The sequence below is a fragment of the Vipera ursinii genome, assembly GCF_947247035.1.
Source record: "Vipera ursinii genome assembly, chromosome: 2".
NCBI lineage: Eukaryota > Metazoa > Chordata > Lepidosauria > Squamata > Viperidae > Vipera > Vipera ursinii.
The window spans coordinates 192,750,869-192,768,208 of NC_139513.1; the positions used below are offsets into that span (position 1 = coordinate 192,750,869).

General features: G+C 38.9%; 1 protein-coding gene across 2 annotated transcripts in view; it reads left to right on the top strand.

Moving 5' to 3' along the window:
• Positions 1-3,430, top strand: part of CLCN1 (chloride voltage-gated channel 1) — a 63,492-nt gene extending 60,062 nt beyond the window's left edge. The window contains exons 22-23 of one of the 2 annotated variants that reach the window (XR_014491232.1): positions 113-199; positions 2,004-2,022. Coding sequence is in view for 1 of the 2 variants with exons in the window: in XM_083352840.1 (XP_083208966.1) it covers positions 113-199; positions 2,004-2,240 (324 nt within the window). In the remaining variant the exon portion in view is untranslated. Of the gene's footprint in view, positions 1-112; positions 200-2,003 lie in introns of both variants that reach the window. The other variant, XM_083352840.1, reaches the window with a different exon arrangement.
• Positions 3,431-17,340: the final 13,910 nt, after the last annotated feature.

The following is a 17,340-nucleotide window of genomic DNA, read 5'->3' on the forward strand; positions in this document are numbered from 1 at the left end:
ATATGGGTTAAAGAAAAAAATTCACCATTCTTAACCTATTTCAAATTCTTCACGAGTTTGCAACGTTTGGCTTGTTTTATTTGCTAATTGGTCTTTCTTCTCATTTCTGTAGACACATACCTTGTTTTCATTGCTAGGACTCACCCATACCTATGTAACCAGCATGGGGAAACTAAAGGGTGTGATTGCACTGGAAGAGGTAATTTAAATCATGTTACCTTTGTATTTTGTCCGGTCGAGTCTTGCTTGAGAGTAAAGAAAAGATCTCACAGAAAGCCCATAAAGGGGGTGGGGAGAAGACAGTAAAAGATAGGAGTGCTACTCATTATACACCACTTACATCACACTCTTACCATTCCTTCTGGAATCCTGGTGGCGCCTTCTCAGTCCACATTTAGAAAATACATTTAAGACCCTTTTGCTTCCATTTAGCTTTATTTTACATTTCATGTATTCTTTTAATACTATCAGCGATATATAACACTACTCCCCTATGGACTTTAGATTCAGTTCCCAGAGCTTCTCCATACAAAGCCAGCGAAGTGTAACTTGTAATATCAGTACCTGCAAAAAAAGTAATGTGCACTATTTTATTTTCATTAAGTTTAAATTGAAACATTTTATTTTATTCTGACCTCTATTTATTTTTCAGCCTTCCCTAATTTTTGAAGCATACTCACTTGAAGGCTTAGTGCAGCCTTGCTAAAACTTGCAAAATCTGATATACAGATATATGATTATCTGCACTACAAGAGTAATCCCTCTTTAAATCCTCTTAACATTCAGGAAAAAAAAGATCTTTAGTCTTATTATAGTTTTATTGGCTATAATGCCAACTGGATTGTGGGCTTTTTCAGAAGAGGAGAAATTAGGTTGTGGACTTGAATTTATACATGCTTAACTTCCATGACTTTGTCTTCCTCCTAAGAATCTTGGGACTCTTTTGGTTTGTGATGATGCTATTTATTTATTTGCCATCTCCTTCAAAGGAATTTTGTTCTCTAGGGCAGGGGTCCCCAACCCCTGGTCCATGGACCGGTACCTGGCTGCGGCATGCCAGCAATCGGTCAGCACAAACAAGCAAAGCCCCATCCATGGGATGCAGGCAGCACACAAAAGCACGCACTCTCCCCTCCATGGAAAAATCTTTTTCCATGGAACCGGTCCCTGGTGCCCAAAAGGTTGGGGACCTGTCTCTAGGGAGGAGATAATGGCTATTGAGCCACTTACTTCTTTCATGTACATGTACTCCTCAGTATTTTTATAGAGCAGTCATTTTCAGCAACTCTCGAAATTTCCAGCTAGCACTACTTGAAGACACCTAGTTGGGGGTAAAAAACCTCTGTTGTATTGTAAAGATAATGATAATCAAAGGTGTTTCCCCCCCCTCCTTGAGCATTTATGAACTTCTGACATGAGGATCTCAATAGCATGAGTAGTAAATATCAGAGTGGAGTTCTGTGTGTCTGTATGACAGGACTGGATAACTTGTGAGCTGCAATCCACTTCCCTCACTCCCAGTAGCCCATTTGAGGCCTCCAATGCCTCATGTATTAGAGATAGATGAAAATTTTGGATCTTTTTGCATTTTTGATGTTTAAGAAACAAAATGGGTCCCTTAACTTTTGCAGAGTTAAAGCAGTTAGTGTGACCTTAAAGACCCCCGCTGCCCAAAATTTTATTATGGAAAGTGTTAACTGTGTTAAATATTTCCAAATCATACTTTGTGTACACTGCTGAGATTCATATGTTGTAGTGGTCTAAAAATGAATGAATGAATGAATGAATGAATGAATGAATGAATGGTTTTAAATGCGGAAAAAGGGATTAAAAGGTTTTTGATGTTGCCTATTTTGGTAACATTGTCATGTGATAAGGCAAACCAAGAAGGGTAAAAAATGTGGTCCTTAGGATGAAAATGATTGCCCTTCTGGTCTATTTTGATGGAAGAAGGCTACTTTTATGCAACTTCCTTGTTAATTCTGTGTCTCTCAAACTCTCAGCTCCAGAAAGCTATTGAAGGGTCTACACGTACTGGGGTCCAACTTCGTCCTCCTCTTGCAAGTTTCCGTGATGCCACTCAGACTTCAAGCAGCAAAGAGCATACCAATTGGTCTACAAAGTTGTGGAGCAAAGATAACAGTGATACAGTCCCTGGGAAATCTGCAGCGGACTCAGGACCAGAGAACTCAGTGGGCCCTAGTTCCCCTTTCTCACAAGAATCTTCCCTCCCCAGGTAAAGAAAAGGGAAACTCCCTGCTTCAGATGCAGATACAGAATTGGAGGACATAGAAATTTTTGGCCCAGCTGCTGAGAACATCTCAGACCTACTCAAGGACCTTAACTTGTGCTCCAGAAACCTGGAAGAAGATAATAAGGATGATAACAATATGACAATAGAATTGCACCTTGGAAAAATTTACCTCATCTTTCAGCATAATCTGCCCACCGTACTTGCATTTCCAGGAGAGACTTGTGACCTGCTTTGCTGGTATCAGTGGAAGATAATTCATGCTGGAGAACTTGCATGGCTGTGTGGACTGGCTTTCCTCTGCCATTTTCCATGAAAAGCAAATGGGTGGAAGGATCCTGGCTTATGTCCTCCAGTTTTGCATCCTTTGATTATGATCCCTGTGTGGGGCACTTGGCATGGCCCCATTGTCTGTAGGGATATATTCCAAGTTTTCTTCAGATAATCCTACCACTTATATCATCATTCAGCATGCCATGGTGTTAGCCCTGTGGGGTAGTCCAGATAAGAAGTATAACCAGGAGTACTAACTCTGAAAGATTGCATTAACAAAATCTTGCCAGAATGAAAGTATTTCTCCCCTCCTTTCTTTTTCCTTGCCAGAAAACTAGGGTGGGTCTTTTCTGAAATGTTTCCCATGCTCTCCATCCATCTGTGGCTTTCCCTCTTGTCTCCGAAGGTCATTCCCACATACCATTGTGTATGGCACTCTTCATCCCTTTGAGGTGTTCTGATCTAAAGAAGAGTCAGAGAACTTAGCCCAGGCTCAGTCCTGATGTAGAGAACTCATCTCAATTTGTAAACAAAACAAAATATGACAAATGCTTCATACCCCCTTTTTGCAATGTCCTTTCTTTCGAAATAAACTCTAATCTACGCTCTACATGTGACTCTACTTCACCCCCGCCCTCCCTAAATTCTTCTCATTTTGTCATTATAGGCATAATGTCTATTATTTCTACTAATTGGCACATCCTTGTCCTAAAAAAAAATCTCCCATGTATTGAAATGTTCCTCTGAAACTTGTTGCTGGGGTAAAAATACTAGAAACAAGTCTGATTCTTTATTGAGGAAATTATCATCAAGTATACTTGACTAAGTAATGCAACTACTGTTATCCAGATAGTTCCCCATCTTAGCTATGCAAACACATTCATAAACCTTCAATTTTACCTGTAGTGATGCATTTGTCTGAACCTTACTGTTTGATTGAAGTCTTGGGGAAAAACAAAAAACATCAAACCAGAAGGGAATGTCAGTGAAGTCTAAATGCTGATAAGTCAAGGATTCAAGTTAAGGGTTAGGGTATAAATATCACGTACATCTTAAAACATCCTACTGTTATTACTTGAAGGAAATTTCTATAAATACTGTCTTAAACATATTTGTGGCTGTGACTAAAATCTGATATGGGAAGAAATTGATGTGTTGAGAAGCAGCATGAGTAAATAAAAGAGCGGGTGGCATTTCTAAGAATATTTCTGCATTTCTTCTTTGTGTAACTTTTATACAAATCTAACAACACTGGCTCTTTCCAAAGGAATCCCTACGAACAGGATGGTACTGAGCATTCTGTAAGAAATAACAAGCACAACTAAACTTAGTGAATGATTGTTAATTGAGTTCGATGATTCATCAGAAGTGTATGCCACATAACCAAATAAGAAAAATCCTTGCTTTACCTAACCTCTTGCATCTATAAGAGCCTTGGTGGAGCAGTGGGCTAATGCCTCCTTAAGTAACACCAGCTGCCTGCAATTAGTGCAGGTTTGCGTCCCACCAGGCTCAAGGTTGACTCAGCCTTCCATCCTTCCGAGGTAGGTAAAATGAGGACCCAGATTGTTGGGGGCAATAAGCTGACTTTGTAATAATGCCGCTTGGGGGGGAACGAAAGCCCTAATAAGCAGGCATATACATAGAATGAAGGCTTTTGCTAAGCACCTTGATTTGTGCTTTAGATTGTAAGCTGCCCTGAATCTTAATTCCAAAGACTCAGTCTTTGGAATTAAAAATAAATAAATAAATAAAAATAAATAAATAAATAAATAAATAATCAATTCTTCTTGCAACCATTGCACTCACGACTGTAACTCTTTTTGTACTGTTTTATTAGTACTGTACAGGACCGGTACCAGTACTGTATCATCAGCCACACTCAGTATAAATGTGTTAATTGTTTGAACTAGTGTTTCCGAGCAAGATTTGGTCTAACAAATGGAGAAAAAAAATATTTTGGCTCAGGTATGAGAAGCCTGGCTTGGCAACATAGATCATTAGTGTCAAAGAGATTAAGATTTAGTCCTTGTAAATGCTCTTGCTATTTTGACTAGAGTTTCTCAGGAAAATAAGCACACTATTCCAAGCAGAACAGTATCACCGTCAAGTTAAATATCAGCATCATACATTTAGAGAAAAGATTGGAAAGAACACATCTGTGTAGTGAAAGTTGCCTAGACTTGGCAATGTCAGTTTTCACACCAGTCAAATACGGAAAATTGAAGTTTTCCATCATCAGATTTCCATCATTCAGTGAATTTCAATCTTTCATGGAGTTGTTACTTGATCTGATAAAGGAAATAAGGTGGCAATCTTACCTATGGTGGATTTTACCATTTTTTCTGGGAAATGCCTTCCTCAGGTTTGTCAGAATCACATTGGACAGGGTTTTTGTTGTCTGAATATTTTGTCCCAAACTGCCTATTCAAGACTGATTAAATGCAGATCAGCTTTATTTAATCACTGTTTAGTCATTCTTTCAATTTGCTGGTCTAAACATTTTACAAGTTTGTTGCCAGAGGTTAAAATAGATTAAAAGGGGATAGGTTAAAAATACAATATTAAAAGAGGTTAAAAAGTTAAAATAAAGTAAAATAAAATAAAGCTTTTACTTTTGGAGGAGCTCTTTACAGCCTTTGCTGCCTGTCCACCATCTTGGCTCCTCCTTGTTGCCAGAGGTATACTGGCTGTTTGGAACAGTACTTTAACTAAATCCAGAATTTGGGATACATATCAGGCACTTAAGGCAAATCTTTGCCAGTCTTATTTTTCCATATCTGAATCAAAATGGGTAAGCCTGTAAATAATTTAAGTTTGATTCTCTCATTCATGTGCATTAATACAACAGGCCCAACAGAGGCTTCACTTTCTCAGGGTCTTGCAGAAGAACAGGGTAGAACAACGGCTTATGACCCTTTTACTGGTCTACTATAGAGAGCGTCCTCTCGGATGGTATTGTGGTTTGGTATGCTGGTCTGACAGCAGCGGATGGGAAAGTATTACAGAGGGTGGTGAGTACAGCACAAGACATTGTGGGCTGTCCCCTGACACCACTGGATGACATCACCAGGGCTTGTTGCCTTGGAAGAGTGAGGAAGATTCTCAGGGACTTACACCCTGGACGGTATCTCTTTACTCTCCTACCATCGGGTAGCAGATATAGGAGTATAGCCAGCCGCACCAACAGGCTGAAAAACAGCTTCTGTCCGTGGGCTGTTAGGCTTTTGAATGAGAAATAACTTTTGTGAACTTTTGTGAATTTTATGCAGAATTGACTTGGGAGGCCGGTGTGTGGTGTACTTGTTTCACATGGTGTAGTAAGATGGAGGTTTTGTTGTCACTGTGTGTTGGGGGTTGGGAGCACAAAGGGAGGCTCAGCTAATCTCAATGTACACATAGTTGTACTTTGACAATAAAGCTTCATTTCATTTCATTTCATTTCAATATCAAATGACAATGCAAACAGGGCTTGTTCCCAAGTAGGCAATAAGCAGGACAACCAGCCAAAAGCACAAAAATGATTTTTTTTGTTATTGTTGTTGCCCCCCAGCTTCTGCTTCTCCCATGTCACAAGCTGCAAATTTTGGGTATCTTTTACTCTACCTAAATAATCTTCTAATTTATTTAGCCCACATTTTTACTGGGGTGATAAATCTTTTGATTGGCTTATACTGCTTCAGATTGTAGCTAGAGGATAGATGCAACAGTCATCCATTTTTTAAAAAATGCCCAGAGAAACTAGATGCCATGGTATCCAGGATGTGAAGAATTTCATTAATATAAAATTAAGTTAGTGTCATCTTCAAAGCTTGTAGAAATTCTAAGAGTTTTTTCAGCCTACCATTAATTAGAGAGAATTAGAGGAAGCAAAAACAAATCAAGCAGCTCCATATGGTATTTGCTCACCTTCTTCAGAATTACCAATGGTATTTTGCTTTGCCTAGGGATATTAATGTATTTTGATAATATCTTTATTTGTTCTAAGAGTGGGAGTATAATTTCTTTAGCTACAGTCATTATTACCAAATTCCATAATCTTGTAGTCCAGAAACACTTGCTTACTCTTTTACTGGAGTAAACTTACCTTGGTGGTCCTTTCTGGGCTAGTAAGTAGATTTCAAATAAAACAGAAATTGAAATATGCACACTTTGATTTTATAGACAATCTTAGAAATACAAGTTATTCTGGAGCTGGTGCTTTGTAGCACATCAGTTTCATGCAGACGCATGTACACAATCATATTTCTGGAAAAGAAAAGTCCTGTGGGGTGGGACTATAAGAACACAAAGAGAGAAGTGCATAGATGCAGTATTGGATTTTAGACCAAAAATATGAACAGATGCCATAATATAAATTATATTTCTGCCAATGGTATTTCTGAAACTTCTCACCTTTATATAAGCATGATTTTGCAGTCATTGGAGGTCTAGATTATGGGTTTTTCTAAGTACTTGTGCTTCATCTATTTACATGTAGTCCTCATTTAGTGACCCAAATGGGACCAGCAGCTGTGTTGTTAAGTGAAGCGGTCACTAAGTTGGAAATCACACGACTACAACTGTGCTTTCCTTTCTCTAATCCCCTGCCCTTTGAATGTTTATCTGAGTGGTGGGATAATTCGTAAGAAAATAATTAATGTTTATATTTACATTAATTGGAGAGTAAGAGTAAGCAGGCACACAATGGAGAATCCACTACAAAAGCAATGAGCTGGAATCAGCAACCATGGTGTACTGTGCAGTGCCAACTGTCTGGTGTATCCCCCAATTGTGTGCCTGCTTATGTAATCCCTTTCTCTCCAATCTTTCTCCTCTGTACTTAGGCACAGGAGAGATTGCCTATAGTAATTGCTTGTTTTTCTCTTCACCCCCTTCCCTTCTATGGAATAGACATGCTCCATATTTCATTTGTATTAGGTAGAATCTGAGGAAAATGGGATGGGGGAGAGAAGCTGTTTTTTCTTCTTATACTGTCACCAGTATATTTAAAATTAAATGACAAACATTAAGTCTTACCATACTTTAAAAATATATACTCACTTGGCTAAGGACACTCATCCAACTCTTTGTAACTAACGCATAGTTACACTGAAAGGATTGAAACAAGATTATATCTATAAACATATTGTTACAAATGGCAACTATATTTCTATTTCCTTCTGACTCCCTCCATTAAAAAGCAGTAAAATTTATCACAGGTTATGGTGGCTCTCACTAAGCCAGTGCACAGCAGATGTACTGAATTATAGATCTGTTATCTTGGTCAGAATGGCTAATGGAGGTTTGCTGTTAATCATGACTTGAAGTAACTTGAAGTCTAGATCCGGGGTTTTTCAAACTGTGTTCCATGGAATCCTTGAAAATGTGATGGAATTCTATGAGAAACCTGGGGTAAAAAAAAAAAAGAAGCCAAGACAAATGCATCCAGTTTTTCCATCACTGGAGCTTTGTCTTTTGATCAGGAGTTCCAGCCAACGTTCTTGCTCTGGAAAAAATTGAAATCACCTACTATAGACTTTATGGAGGAGGAGAAGGACCTGTTTCACAGCTGCAATTTTCAGTAACAACTCTACATTTACAGAAATATTTGCATATATGTGTGCTTTATCAGTTCATACCATGATACTTAGCAGACACAATCTAGCAGATTGCACAATCCATTTGGAGGCACTTCCCAATAGAAATAAAACACACTTCCACCAAACACAATGGCAAAACCACGTGCTGTTTAATAACGTTAACTTGATGAGGTTCTTACATGCCTTTTTGCAGGCAACGCTCTCTTTTCCTCAATGGCTATTAACCATAACCAGGCATGAAACGCCATATAATTTTTATACCTATAGATATAGTTACACACAGGCACACAGGCACACATATGTGTATGCGTGCACAAAAGATATATGTATATATATTGAGAGAGAGAGAGAGAGAGAATATATATTCTCATAAGTCACATTATCAAAAACATGCACAGAATAACCAACCCAAAAAAAAAAAAAGGTTTAAGCAAAGATGTTTTGGAGTTGGAAGACCAAAGGCAAATCTGGTTTTTTTTCTCCTGCTCGAGTGCCCCAGGACTGAAGGAGGTGAGAGGGTTATTTTTGTAAACCCACTTCTGGTTTTCCTCCCATTCCTTTCCTGGAAAGTCACTGTTCTCAATTAGTCCTGTCTTTTAAAGATGGAAAGAAAACTAGTTTTTTCCTTCCCTTCTTCAGCAGTTCAGAATTGTGAAAAGTCTTAAGATTGGTCTCTCTTTATAAACTTCCCTGCAGTCAACCATAACCAGTTTAATCTTTCTTTTTTTAAAAAAAAAGCCCCAAACCTTTGGTTTCTTTAAACATGCTTCAATTACACTAGCCACTATTTCCTCTCTTTTATATAGCTCCTGTATTTATTGTCCTGTGTTCTGCCCTTAAGCTTATCCACCGCTATAAAGAGCTTTTCTTTTCTTTCTTTCTTTTTTAAAGTCCCTTCTAATTGGAAAATTATTTTTGAGGCTCATTTTCTAGCTTGGAGGATGAGTCCACCACTTCATACACAGCACCAAATGAATTGGAGAAATATTTTTTCTAAAAAATATGGTACTATATTCAAAAATGATTTTTGTCTCCCAGACAACCTTTTACAGTTCCTAGAAATAACAGAAAATTAACATCCAAACTTATAATTGCCCATATAGAGTTTGGAACAAAATTCGGACATCTGTGGTGATGACATTCAAGGAAAAAGGTAACAAAAGAGCCATACTGAAGTTTGTGTAGTATTGTAAATGTCTAAAGAAATACACTACAGCTATGCCTGGAGTAAAAAATGTGTGTGTGTGTGTGTGGGGAAAACTGAGTTACTTAAAATAAACTATGAATTTATTTAAAATACTTTTTCTGCTTGCTTCACTATACCGTAAGCCTCTCAAGATGAATGTGCAAGTTTCAGATTATAACTTGGTTTCCCACGATTATAATACTCCTCCATTCAGACAGTTATTTGTGTACAGAAAGTGAGCATTACATGGAAACCTGGCTTGGAATATCTTACCCCTGATCAGCCACTCTACCAACTGCTGAGAATTATCTTTGCATAGAGAAGCATTGAAACCTAGGCTCCCCCCACCCCTGGCTATCAAAAATGGTACCATCTAGAGATACAGCTTTATTATGTAGTGAAATCCAGGCCAGGGACCTGAATAGACTTGACAGCATCACCCACAGAACAAAATGAGGATGGTTTAAAATGAAAAAGCAGCAACCAGCAGAGCAATTGCAGCTTTTCCACCACGGCTTCAATTATCTCATCTCCCAATTATCTTGGCTCTTGAGAAGCTCAGTCACAGGAAGACAAAGTTCAGCAGAATGTGCTGAAGATACTTTGCTGCCCAAGGTGAGCCATCAGAATAAAATGACTCATATACTGTATATATAAAATAAAGCAAATGTTTGTGTAAGAGTTTGTTCCAGAATTAATCCCTTCACTTTTTTTCTCTCTTCTTATGAGCAGCAGGTAAATACAGTGAGATAATGACTTGTCACTAGGGGCTACAGTGAAGTGAGCAAAATCCCTGGCATCAGAGCTAATTTAGTGACTTTCAAAAACAATGTAAGTCTATCTGCAGTTAAATTATCTGCACCTATGTGCCATTTTCTTTATGGATGGCTACAACATTTTTAAGTGAAATATGATTAAGAGAATGACTTCACTCTCCTTGAGATATCCAAAGTAGTAATAAATTAAGTCACTAGCCATCTTCTCAATCAGTTTTTACAGAATAATTTAGTATATAATATAAATACATGGATCATGGTAGTTGCTTGCAGACCCCCGATTTCTCTTGTTTTATTCCTCTCTTATGTAAGAAATATCTTCCATTGTCTGGACTGATCTAAAGCCAGGGTGGTGTAATGGTTAAGGTGCTACAAGATCAAGTTCCAGGCTGGCATTTGTCATAGAAGCTCATGGGGATGACTTGGTCTGATCACTTTCTTTCAGTCCCCCTATCTCACAGAGTTTGGGGAGGGGGAAAACTAATATGTCCACTACCATGAACGAAAGGGAGGCCATATGTTGCATATATGAATAAATAAACAGATTACTTAGAATGGAGAAATGCAAATGGATTAAGAAACAATTCATCAGTAACGGGACAACAAAGTAGTTCAAAACAGGAAGATTTTAAGCAGGGGAGTCCATCGTGGGGATGGTATGTGTCAAAAAAGTCAAGATATTAATAATGACCATGTGATTGAAGCCCAGCCACTTGTATATCGCACACATGTACAAAGGGACAGAACTTCAGTATCACGGTCATGATCGCCATCTTGAGTTTTTTGACCACCATCATCCCCTGGATGCCACTGCTTTAGGCCTGTCTAAGGGAGAAAAAGCATTGCTTCTTACAGTCCTCTGCATTTCAAGGCTGTATGCAGGAATGTAGGGGGAAAAATACTCAAAAAATGCTTATTTGTGATTTCAACATAACCAAGCTGAAACTATGTTTTGTTTTCACAACAGCCAGCTCACTTCCTAATTTATTGGTCTGACCTGAAAATTACATTCTCTAGCCCAGGGGACTAGAGAAATCCAAGGGCCAAGAATAATGATGGCCCGAGGGCCACACTATGCTTCTGCCCTGCCCAAGGACTTTAAAGGTTGTGGGCATGAGGTCACCATGGAATGGGGCTGACATTTTCAGAGCCCATTGGGAGGGTGCTGAAGAGGATAAAATGTCTCCCTTGTCCCTTAAGACTTTTTTTTTTAAAAAGGAAAGATAGCCTGATTTGGGTGGCAGGGAATTAAGGGGGATTCAAAAGGGTCATAATTTTACTTCTGAACTCCTCTGAAACATACAAAAATATTGCTCTTCATGAATGCCTTCCTTTACGGCCTGGAGTGACACAGCGAAAAGCCCTCTCTCACACCCAGCCTTTTCTAAGCAAGCCTAGCTTTACAAGCACCAATTTTATAGGTCTTATTGCCAAAAATGTGTTCCTAAAAGGAGGTGGGTAAATTGGCTGTGGATGATGGAAGCTAAAATCCAATAGAGCTGAAAAACACTTGACTAGGCACAGGAACACTCTCCTCAGAACATGTCTCTTGGTTTAATTTCTCTAATCTAGTTCTTTCCCTCTGCTTTGCTGTTTTCCACTTCACTATTATTTCTGTATTAAATTTATATAGCCACCCATCTCACTTCCGTGACATTTTAAATGTGCAGGTGTTAATATATGTAACTATAAACCATGTAACCCACTGTAATAATGTCTTGGAAGGCAATATATTAATATTTAAGCAAGACACAATTTATATCTGGTTGCCTTTTCTAGAAAAATCCTATTTTCATAAAATCCTAGTGATTTTCATATATACCTAGATGTTTCATACAAGGAGAAAAAAGCAGGATGGAGCAGTTAGTTATCCATATTAGCTCAGGTGAGAAATCGAAAAACATGAATGATGCATGTAAGACCTCTAGGCACTAGCTAGGCATGATACAGGAGGCACATAAAGTATCTGATTAACGTTCATTGTTTTAAAATGCAGTTGCAAAGCTTTGAATAGTTTAGTCTTTCCTCAGGAGCTGCTGATTTGCTCAAAAGTAGCTGCTACGACTATTTCTTCCCTCACAAAACCTGTTGGTTTCCCCTTATCAGTGGAATAATTGTTAGAAATGATTTAAGTGGTCTTCTCACTTAAGAAAATCTTTCTAACAATTGCTGAACCAAATTAAGGGGAGGAAATGGAGGACTTAATTGGGCCTCAAGGTTCAAGGACATTTTGTTTTCTTTCATTCCTGGTTAATTCTCTTCCATCTTGAGGAAGCAGCCAGCAAATAGAGCTTGTTACTACGCTTCCCAGTGTTGTGATGCCATCCGCCATGATGCCATCTTTCAGTTCTTCTAGCAGTTAAGAAATGAATAAGGAGAGGGAGTTAAGGCTCAGAGGCAAGGACAAGCAAGGGACAGATATTTATGGAATGTTTCCTCTAGGACTCTTTGGCAATCCCTTGGTCAACCGTTCAAAAAACGTCTGTAAAACTGCTCAGATATCTTGGAATAGACCTTGCTAGCATTCATACCACATCAACACTGCAATATTGCACCAGAGTGAATTATTTAGTGAATAGTACAAAATACACTATTTGCTAACTATGATTGTAGTGCTGCATTCATGCAAAGGAACAGGAAGTGGCAACAGAGGGTTAAAAATTGCTTCAAGGATTCCCCCCCCTCCAAAAAAAAGTATGTCTAGGAAATCCAAGACCAGATCTTACTTCATTAAAAAAGATTAGATAGTCCTAATGGTTTCATGAATAACCTTCTATAAAACTGGTGCCATTATTCATGTACATAAGCCAGGAATGAGGAACCTAAAATCTCTATATATGGGTCAAAGTGTAACTCCCAGAATTCTTGGGTGGTAGGGACGTTGAATATTTCAGGTTCATAACTTCTGAAGAGGGGTGCATTCCTCAACCCTGGCATAACTCTCCAGGCATCTGAAACATGAGCACAAACCTACATATCCCCTCCAATATTCTTCACTCAGGAATTCACTGCCTATCATTTCGGAGACATTCAAAATAAAAAGCTACACAGTGTATCTGAATTGCATGGTTTCATGTTTTTAAGAAGAAACCAAGCAAATAAAACATGATGCATGTAACAAATATGAAATTTCTCAACATGACCACGTTGATGTGAAATCAGTGAGTTAATAAATGCAGCCCTCATAGACTGAAAAGGCTTTCTCCCCCCTTAGCATTCTGTAGTAGAATTCCATTTAGAGCTGAGGTAATGATGATGATGATGATAAGAAGGTGGCCTTACTAGGAACTGCTTCCATCCTGCGACAATATCTGTAATACTATCAAACATCCACATCTGCCTATCCCAGGTCCTTTGTAAGGACTCAATAGGTAGACAAAAATGCCAAATCCAGTCTGAATATCTGGCTGACTGTGTGAATAATAATAATAATAATAATAATAATAATAATAATAATAATAATAATAATAATAATAATAAGAAGAAGAAGAAGAAGAAGAAGAAGAAGAAGAAGAAGAAGAAGAAGAAGAAGAAGAAGAAGAAGAAGAAGAAGTAGTAGTCGGAAGGGACCTTGGAGGTCACCTAGTCCAATCCCCTACTCAGGCAGAAAACCCTATACCATTTCAGACAAATGGCTATACAATCTCTTCTTAAAAACGTCCAGTGTTGGAGCATTCACAGCTTCTGGAGGCAGGTTGTTCCACTGAATAATTGTTCTAACTGTCAGGAAATTTCTCCTTAGTTCTTCAGACATGGGTTCCTGATAAATAACAATAAGGCAGTGGAGTTGGAGTTGGAGAACTAAGAGAGCAGACAGAAGCAGGAGGCTGTAACCCTCCCTCAACTGCCCTTTTTCCCCCAATGATCCTTCCTGGTTTGTTTTTTCTCAGTCAGGCTCTAAGCCCAGAAATAAACTCACCTATAAAGTGGTAAAAAGGAGGTGCAGTATGCTGTGCTATCTGCCTGTTTTCTTCTGCAAAATAAGAATAATAATAAAAAAACATCTCCAACTTTCCTGATTGAAGCTTTCTAACTACAACATATTCAGAGCTGCAGAGCTGCCCTGGCATTGGCTGTCCCATCTTTTGATAATAGTATTTGCTTTTCAGTTAGCTGGTACTAATGCATTTATATCAGGAATCATTTTGAGCTGTTTCCATTCAGGTCAGTGAACCTGACCTGACTCTGTTTAGCAGCTGAGGGCGCAACATTTGTTGTTAAGTTTTGAAGGTATCACACAGAACTGTTTTATTGTATGACTAGAGCAATACGGCCATTTTGATTATTTTGTCCAATAAAATGAGAGCTGCAGTCTTTCTGGATTTGGAATGCTACAGAACAGATAACTGAAGCTGAAGGATTTTTTGTCATCTGGGGCCAAGTGTAACTTTTTCTCTGCTGATGTACCTGCCTAAGAGCAGAGACATCAGTACACTTAAACAAAGGGAACAATAGGAAAGGTGTTTTAAAAGGCAAGATCCCTTTGCAGGGGCTGGAGGGAGAGGAAGGTAAATGGAGTTTCATATCCTGGACAATTCTATTTATTTATAAATCCTCCCCAAGAATTGTACAATTTAAATGAAAATATGCTTATTGGTAGAACTTTCCAATGATAGTTATAGAAATCTACAATACAGTTGTGATTCTCTATTCCACTGTACACATTGCTCAGTCATATCCCCAGTTCTACAAACACAAAATTAGCTTTCTTTTGTTGTTTCTTTACTGATTTCCATGCAGTATGACCCTCTCTGGCATCTCTCAGAATGAGAAAAATATAAATCTCTCAAACATTTGTGACATGTGGCATTATTAAATGCATGTTGCTTACATTTTCCTTTTAAAAAAAGACAGACAATAAAATAAGGTATCTAAACAAGATGAGCCACTTATTATCAAGGTCAGTGAGCGCCAAGATGAAAGCAGGATAAATTTACACAGAAACAAATTACCGTAAACATCCAGGTTTAGTCCTGGTCCTGGATAGGCACATGGAGCAAAATGGTTTGGAGGAAAGGAGAATCAGGCTGCCTGGATCTCCACCCTCCCCCATCACAATACTGGAAACATCTCAAAGCTTTCTTGGTTATCCTGAAGGCTTGATGATGTTGGAGTTTCAATCATTCTTAGTTTGCAGAGATGCACACTCTGCACTCTTCATGGTTCTTCATCATTGCTGGGAGAATCCCCCACAACTGACTGAAGGCCAGAATGCAGCAATTTAAGAAGAAAAAAAATGCAAGAAAATGAGGTGTTGTCCTCATATCCAGCGAAGTTCTGTATCCAACCCTCTTAGCCTTCAGAGGTTGGCACTGTAGCATGTAAACATATTTTAAAAGAGAGGTGGGCTCCCAAAGGCTCAGAGGTTGAGCAGTCTTCCCAACCCAAGGAGCCAGGAAGAGTAAGGAAACAAAGACAAGGAAAAGAAGGGTGACAAAAGGCTTTTCGTTCATGCATTTGCTTTGATTATTTTTGCCTGACCATTTGTCTGCATGATGAAAATGTTCTCAAAGAAGCTGCACTAAAGGGGAAGACAGAGTTTCTTGGTTGTTGAAATACACGGAGTTCCCCTCAATTCTTCATGAAAAGGGTGGGGGCACTTCAGCTCCCTTTTGCTGATGACATCTGTACGCAAAGCTTCTGAACCCAATGTTCTTCCCCTTTCTCTACACAAAGGGGTAAGATCTGAGTAAACAAAGCGTTGCTGTGCAATTTACTCTTCAATTTTGTAGCCAGCAGACCCAGAGAAAACAAACTAGCTGCAAGCCACATTGAAATTTCAGGTAAATAGAACAAATGGTGCAGGCATAGAGGAGAAAAAGAGCAGAGAAAATGCACATCTGTGGGGTGTCTTCTCTCTACACAATGTTGGGTCACCTTTTATGGCAGTGTCCTTATTTCTGCCACTTTAATGATGACCACAATGTTTTTACTGATTCTGGCCATTATTATTTTCTTCCATAGTTTGTTTCTGACAAACAATGGTGAAAGAACACAGTATTAAAAACTAGGTTTCATAATGCTAATTTCCATTTGTCTGCCAAGAAAAAAACAATAACTGAGAAAAGGGGATAATTTGAGATCAAACTCTATGGGCCACAAGACTTAGCATTCATTCCCCTCAAAAAAAAAAAACAAAACACCCTTCCATCAAATAAAAATGGGAAGAATGTGCCGCTTAGTATTTTCTTATTCTTGACTGAGCTAAGCATTACAAATATTTGTCAATAGAACAAAAACAAAATCTTACAAGGAAAATTAATGGGAATAGTAGAGAATTACTCTTGGCCCAGTTTCAATTTTGCAATCTTTTCAGAAGAACTTGCAAGCCTAGGAAAGGAGTATTACCTTTCACTAGATGGCACCAGGCCATTCCTTCTGATGGCCAAAAAACTGTTACAACATAAACATTTTGGTGAAAAATAGAAGAAAACTAAGTCAATCGTTAAGTTGTGGTATGTGTTTGCTTTTGTTTCTTTGTCTTGTCTTCCCTGCGTACAATGGAAAGACTGAACTTCAGGTCTGCATAAATTATAAGATTGACAGATGACCCCTACCCTACATGCAGTGCTCAGTAATAAATAGAGGGGGAAAACTCTCTCCAGGCCCCAGATAGGCAAAGTTAACAGAGGGTGGGTGCATAAAGAGACTTTCAGTGGCAATGCATGCACACGTGCTGAAGAATGAGGTTTGAACTGGACAAGAGTACCTCAGTTGTATCACGGAATAGTCACTACCCCTAAAGTCCCACAGTCTGGATCCATGCCCTCCACTTCATGGTCCTCTAGGCCTCAAGTGAAAGCTTCTCTCCAAATAGCACCTCACTTCCGTAAGTAGAATTCTTGATGAGGCCTGACTTTTTCGTTGCAGTTATCTAAGAAGCATCCCTCTCTCCCTATCATTGTCCCACCAGGTTCCAAGAGGCAGACCGAAGCAGCATTTTCTCAAGAGGCTGCGTTAATCGAATCAGCCTCACAAAACCACTCTTGATAACCAGCTCCCGCTGTTTGCAATGTGCACATGAGGCCACTATCTTGCATTCCATGAGCTTTCTGGGCAGTTAAGTCTTAAAAGTTCAGCCTGTCGTGTGCAGGAGGGGAGGGAGGGGGAGTTAGCAATGCCCAGCACTTTGGTCCTTGGCTTACCTTTCCATAAATCTAAGGATAAACAAGTGTGCTGTGGGGAACTGGGGAGCCTGGAGAATTGAGATAGGAGGAACTGAGGAGCTGGAGAGGGGCTTCCCTGACACTTCCCCCACCCGTGTTTCCCATG